The sequence below is a fragment of the Heliconius melpomene genome, chromosome 17, assembly GCF_056956725.1.
Source record: "Heliconius melpomene rosina isolate 202511_hmr_F chromosome 17, ASM5695672v1, whole genome shotgun sequence".
Lineage (NCBI taxonomy): Eukaryota > Metazoa > Arthropoda > Insecta > Lepidoptera > Nymphalidae > Heliconius > Heliconius melpomene.
This window is the reverse complement of record NC_140405.1, coordinates 1,671,290-1,677,289: the sequence shown is the minus strand read 5'-3', so window position 1 is coordinate 1,677,289 and position 6,000 is coordinate 1,671,290. Positions and strand designations below refer to the sequence as shown.

At 30.7% G+C, this 6,000-nt stretch overlaps 1 protein-coding gene across 1 annotated transcript in view; it reads right to left on the bottom strand.

Moving 5' to 3' along the window:
- Window positions 1-829: 829 nt before the first annotated feature.
- The window catches only part of LOC146529803 (uncharacterized), a 74,354-nt gene continuing 69,183 nt past the window's right edge, over window positions 830-6,000 (bottom strand). Inside the window, exons 5-7 of the mRNA XM_085200482.1 lie at window positions 5,832-5,903; window positions 3,715-3,802; window positions 830-2,862 (exon numbers count right to left, since the gene is read on the bottom strand). Coding sequence (XP_085056608.1) covers window positions 3,735-3,802; window positions 5,832-5,903 — 140 coding nt within the window. The 3' untranslated portion in view covers window positions 830-2,862; window positions 3,715-3,734. The remainder of the gene's footprint in view (window positions 2,863-3,714; window positions 3,803-5,831; window positions 5,904-6,000) is intronic.

Below are 6,000 nucleotides of genomic sequence, written 5' to 3'. Positions count from 1 at the left end.
AAGCAATTTATAGGGCATGACCAATACTCCTATGCAGTGGCACGTGAAAACCATTCTCCGACTTCGTTGTCCACGTCGTGTGACGTCAGGCGAAATTTGATTGGATTCAAGATACGGGGTAACTTGCCGTAACGACTTCCCAGAGATGTCAATTAGTGCAAATTGACATTAAATCGGTAGAACTGTATGATATTCTGTCAGATCAACATTGGTTATCTATATATATAAAATCGAAAGGTCACTTACTCATCACGAAATCGCAGAAACTACAAGTGCTAGGAATCTCAAATTTTGCATAGAAGTTATTTAAAGGACGTAGGTGCTCGCTAAGACGGGAATTTGCAATATTCGACTTCTAAGGGGTTGTTTTTGGGGTTGAAAATTTGTATGAAACTTCGTTACTAATGACATTTGTCTTTGTCATTCGTTACTAAATGCTAGGAGTCTCAAATTTTGCATGAACGTCATTTATTAATTTCAGAAATTAATAATAACGTAGTTCACGCGGGCGAAGCCGCAGGCGGGCCGCTAGTATGTTATATAGCCCTAGCAATACTGTAAATAATCATTCTATTTTCGTGAACGTCATGATTATGGGATTAATCCCCTGTTTGGGGAAAAATCATATTTAAATTGAAATCAATTTCATTTTTCTGTCCTGGTGACAAAATGTGGTCTTGCATGCTCAATGTCTCAAAAATCGAATGGAAGTTACGAAACAAAGTGTTTTAATCCTAGATTCCCTCTGCCTACCCTGCTGTTCGGGAAAAGGCGTAATTTTGCTTATTTTTTTGGGATTAGCTGGATTACTGAGGAAAATAAAAATACATTTACACAACGACCGTTTCATTTATTTTAAGAAACCTCACAAAATTCTTTGGATCTTATCCATAAACGGCAATATGCACAGCGAAACTGTTATTATTTAAATAAACAAAAAATACACCTTATATCTATGAGATTTTCGTACAAATATTTACAGTGGCCCTTATTCATGAACTGATAATATATAAAAATATACAAATTATCATATAATAATAATAATTTCTATCAATATTTAAGAAGATTTTTCTAGACAACGTATAACGTCTTATGTGAAATATTATTTTTTACGTGGTTTAAATAAGTCTTGAAGACATGCAAATAAAAAGCTCAGCTTGTTTACGAATAAGGGCGAAAAATCTAAATTTAATTTTATATAATATTGTCCACAAATTCATAATTAGAGAATCGTTAACTATTTTGAAAATGAAACGAACAAAACACGATACCCTGTTATTGAAGGGATAACCTTCTTACAAAACAATTTTGTACATACATATACGTATATTATAATTTCCCAAATATTTTTACTAAATTGATTACCATTTAAATAATACATTGAATAAATATTTTAACCAACTTCAAAGACGGATAGTGCAAGCTTAAAGTTGATTAAGTCGAACGGTATCGTCTAATCCACAAGAAAAGCCTGGAAACAGCAACATGTATAATAATATTTAGAAGCCAGTATGCTTAGCATTTTATAAATATACAAATTTACTTAAAACTGTTTGACAATAAAATATTTTTCTATCTCCACCATGAGTTTTTAACCTTGAGATGTCATTGAAAGAAACTTTTGCTCAGTTTTTAACGAGTTCGTGTATTTATTTTCTTAATATCTTGCTAGCGACATCGAGAACTCACGGTAGAGGTGTTAGCTTATTACGAATATATTATTATAATATAAATAACTTTGGTGAAATTAAGTTAAACTTATAAAAACTATCTAACAACGTGGACATTTTTTAAGTAGGTAGGCGTTGTGTTTTACACAATGAGTCAATGAACTTTAATATTTGGCTCTACAAGTTTTTAGTTAAATTTTGATAATATTTGTAATATTTTTTTATGTAATCAAATGTAGGCATTTACGTATCCCATTGCGGAAATCAAAAATATCTATATAAGCGGTAGTTGTGGGTTCGATTCTCACTTAAATCAACGTTTATAAAAACATTGACATAATAGATTTATTGGCAGCTTGCATTAAGACTAGGCTCTCTATGTGTTATCTGTACACTAAAATATATTCATAATTTGTGACTAATTTCTTTATAAGTAACAATTTCCGAGCCAAAAGTAATTAAAATTTATTTATTTATTTAAATTAATTTTCATCAAAAGTAATTATTTTTTTATAAATATTCAAATAATTGTCACATTTAAAACTAAAATATTCTGTGAGAGAAATAACAGACAACAGCTGTGTAACATAAAGTTAATGTTCCAGAAACGTATGCAATTTAAATCGGTCGATGCATTCAGGTGAATGCAACGTATAAAGTTATTTATAATGTATCGTGATGGGGATTATCTGAATTTGCACGATGGTTTTGGGTTTACTTTTTACTTTGGGTTTTTTTTTAGTTTTCCTAATCAAGTAAATTAAGTGCAATAAATAGCTGTTGAATGGGAGGTAAATGAAGGCAGAAATATGTATGAAGATTACAAATCAATTATTTTTGCCCCCTTCGAAACATGAAGGGAAGTGTTTACGAAATCCCAAAAATAAAGTAATATTCCTACTTAAAAAACGTCCAACCTTAGGCCTGTAGTTCTACAAGAACATTGTTTTTACAATTAATTTAAAAGGGACTATTTACATTTTTATTAAGAAAAATATTTAAAATATGAAATTCACATAATATAATATAGCTGTACAATTCTTTACCTACTTTGCTTAATGCGTTTTAGTATACAAGCTAGTCGTTGAACACTGAAAATTTTGGTGTAGCTTTGGACAGTGACTAGTCTAGAGATGCTTAATTACAATGATCGTGGGCTGCACCGATTTTGATTAAGTCAGTGTAATTGTATCTGAAACAAAAATTAAGAATTAAATACTTCTTACTACAAAAACTATACTATACTATACTATAAAAAAGCTTCTTAATTATTCTTTAATATTCAATTATCTTAACATTTCAAAATTTAATGACACCATATTATACAAAAAATATATTTACAATAATTTATAGAAATTAATGATTATGGTTTTATTGATGTAAGGAATTTAAAAAGTTGTAAAAAACTCAACTTTTGCTTTAAATGGCATTAGATCGTAAATAGTCTTGGCAAAATGCCAGTTACAATGGTCTAAAACTATAGAGCCGATGCGACGAGGGTGTGACAGCTCGGAATAGATAAAAACTATAAGATATATATTTTTTTCATCACTTACCAGAAAGTGAAATTTACAGTTTTTTAGAAGGGCCATTGAGGGTAATTAATCAATTCTCCATGATTATCATTTCTCTTAAATATATAATATCTTTGAGTAGTTTTTGCTTTAAGTTTATTGTTTTTGGCTTCACTCTGTATCCCGCATATATATGCAGCAGGCTAGGCAGAGGGAACCTGGGAGCCTACTGTTAAGACACTTCCGTTCCCTATTTTCCGCAAGCTTCTTGACGCCATTGCATATTGCCACTCGGAACACTCGGAACTCTTTTTGCATTGACGCCAGAGCGAAAAAATAAAAATATTGCATATTTAATTTTCTCCAGTGGAAATCGAACCCACAACCTGTGGCATTTAAAGTCACATGCCTGTTGCCTACGACTGGCCTTTTCACAATCTTATTATATTATTTATTTTAAGTAAATAAAATTATAATTATAATTGTATATTTATAGTATAGTATATTTAAACACGTTGTATTGTACTTACTTTTATTTCACTTTCATATCTTATGATACAAATAATTGAGCTAAAGCAGGCAGCAAAACCAAAGCGACTGCTGTATAAGAATTAGTTCCTGAAACAATGAAAATAATTTATGTAGGTCTATGTCTTATAAGTCTTAATTAACACCAATGGTGACCCATTCTACCAATGGAGGCCAACCCTGACATGTGTATGATACAGCGTAAATCCAAAAAAAAGTGACTATAAAATTCGGAGACATATTTTTACAATGTTTTAAAGAAAATCCAAAATAATTGAACTCGTACACACAATAAATTAACATATTTCATTTACTCCTTATCATTGTACCATTCCATCAATATACAAATAACAATTTCAATAATAAATTCCCTAGTAAAAGAGACTATCTGAGAATTGTCGCTCTAAATTGTGAATGTAAATAAAAATTTAATCCACCGTCTAATCTCATTAAGCAATCCTTCGGTTACTTCAGACTGTGAAATTTAATCGGACTCTAGTTTAATTACTGAACTAATTGATAAAATAAAATCGACACCGTCAAGAGGATTCGTAAATAAAGGGGTAAGTGTGGTTCGTCGTTAAATATTTGAAGAGACAGTGCTACTTATTGATTATTGATTTGGGATTTTTGTTTACTGAAGTAATTTAGTTTTGGTTTTTGGTTTTTTTTTTAAATAGATAAGTGAGCGTCGGATTCATGTATAAAGGGTTCGGTACCTATAAAAGCGGTGAAAAATCACGATTTTGAGATTCAATATTTATTTTGTTCTATTGTTTAATATTTGTTGTTATAGTGCTAACAGAAATAGATAATCTGTAAAATTTCAACTGTATTACTATCATGGTTCATGAGATATAGTCTGGTGCCAGACGGACGGAAGGAAAACTAAGTGTTAGTAATGAGGTCTCTTTTTACTCGAACTACGGAATCCTAAAAAAATAAAATGAAGCCATTGTGGCATAGTGTGTGTCAAATATTGGTGTCATTGTATTTAAAATAACTTTTACGCTTCGATTATTTTTTTAGGTCTGTTATTTATATTTATTATGAAAAAATAGGTTCCTAGTATAAATTATTTATGTAACACTTAGCATTTGCATCTTATTTAAATAAATTTGCATAACTGACACTAACTTCTTTATAAATGAGTGGAGTTTATATGGAAAATCCGTGTTTATGCCGGGGTGAGGGCGAGGCCAGGTTCTAGTAAATAAATTAAATTATAACACCATCATAACACGCTTCCAAGACCTTCACGCTAGATATGCATAGAGATATGTTAAGCTTGGGTTGTTTAGAAATATACATATGAGTATATTTTTTGTACATAGAGGGAACCTCACTTCCATTTTTGAGATAGTGGCGCAAGTCAATGGTGCACTTTGTCTTGCTCTAGTAATAGAGCAATGGTACGGCCTACAGAAATATTGGGGTATGGAAGAGTCTTAAAGGGAACGGAATGTTCCTCAACTTATCCTACTATTTTCGGAATACAGCGTAAAGCTAAAAAAAGATTAAATTTGGCGTAATATGTTCTAAGATTGTCATAGTGGGGAGAAAATGATAACTTTCAAATATATTGGTCTGCCTAGTTTACCTAAACAAAAACATTTAAAAAAGTAACAAAAAATCATTATTATATCATTTACCATTAATGTTATAAAGAAATATTTAACCAGATCTGATTTATCATTTTCGATTTAAAGCTATATTTCAAGATATTAAGAGAAGTCATAAATCTTGATTTGTGAAATTGCGGAACAAATTGCGAGCGATATTTTATTTAATATTTTCTTTTCATATTAATATCTGTGTCTTTTCTGGATATTAATAAAATCAGCTTCACGCTGGATCCCGCACACAATATATGAGGTTGAGAGAACCTAGTGTTAAGACACTCCGTTCCACATTTTTCGTACCATGTTTGTGCCTCTGTGCCACGACCCCCCCTCTGGAGTATTTAATTTTTTCACACTATTATAAAACACCTAAAACATTGCCGAATATTTTGACCACTAAATAAAATTATATTATTGCTTAAAATTATAAATTAAATCGTATCTTAATATTAATATTTCATTATAAGTATATAATAGTGAAATTAATGTTTTTATACCTTTTGATCCCACTGCGGCAGCTAGTTGCATGTCAGCTGCTGTGGGCATCTCTGGCGTAGTACTGATAGGACCTAGAGAAAACAATTTACATGTTAGTATTGTAAAATAAGTTGCATAACTATTTTAACAACGCCTTTCTAGGAAAATTATAAGGACGATATAATTTTA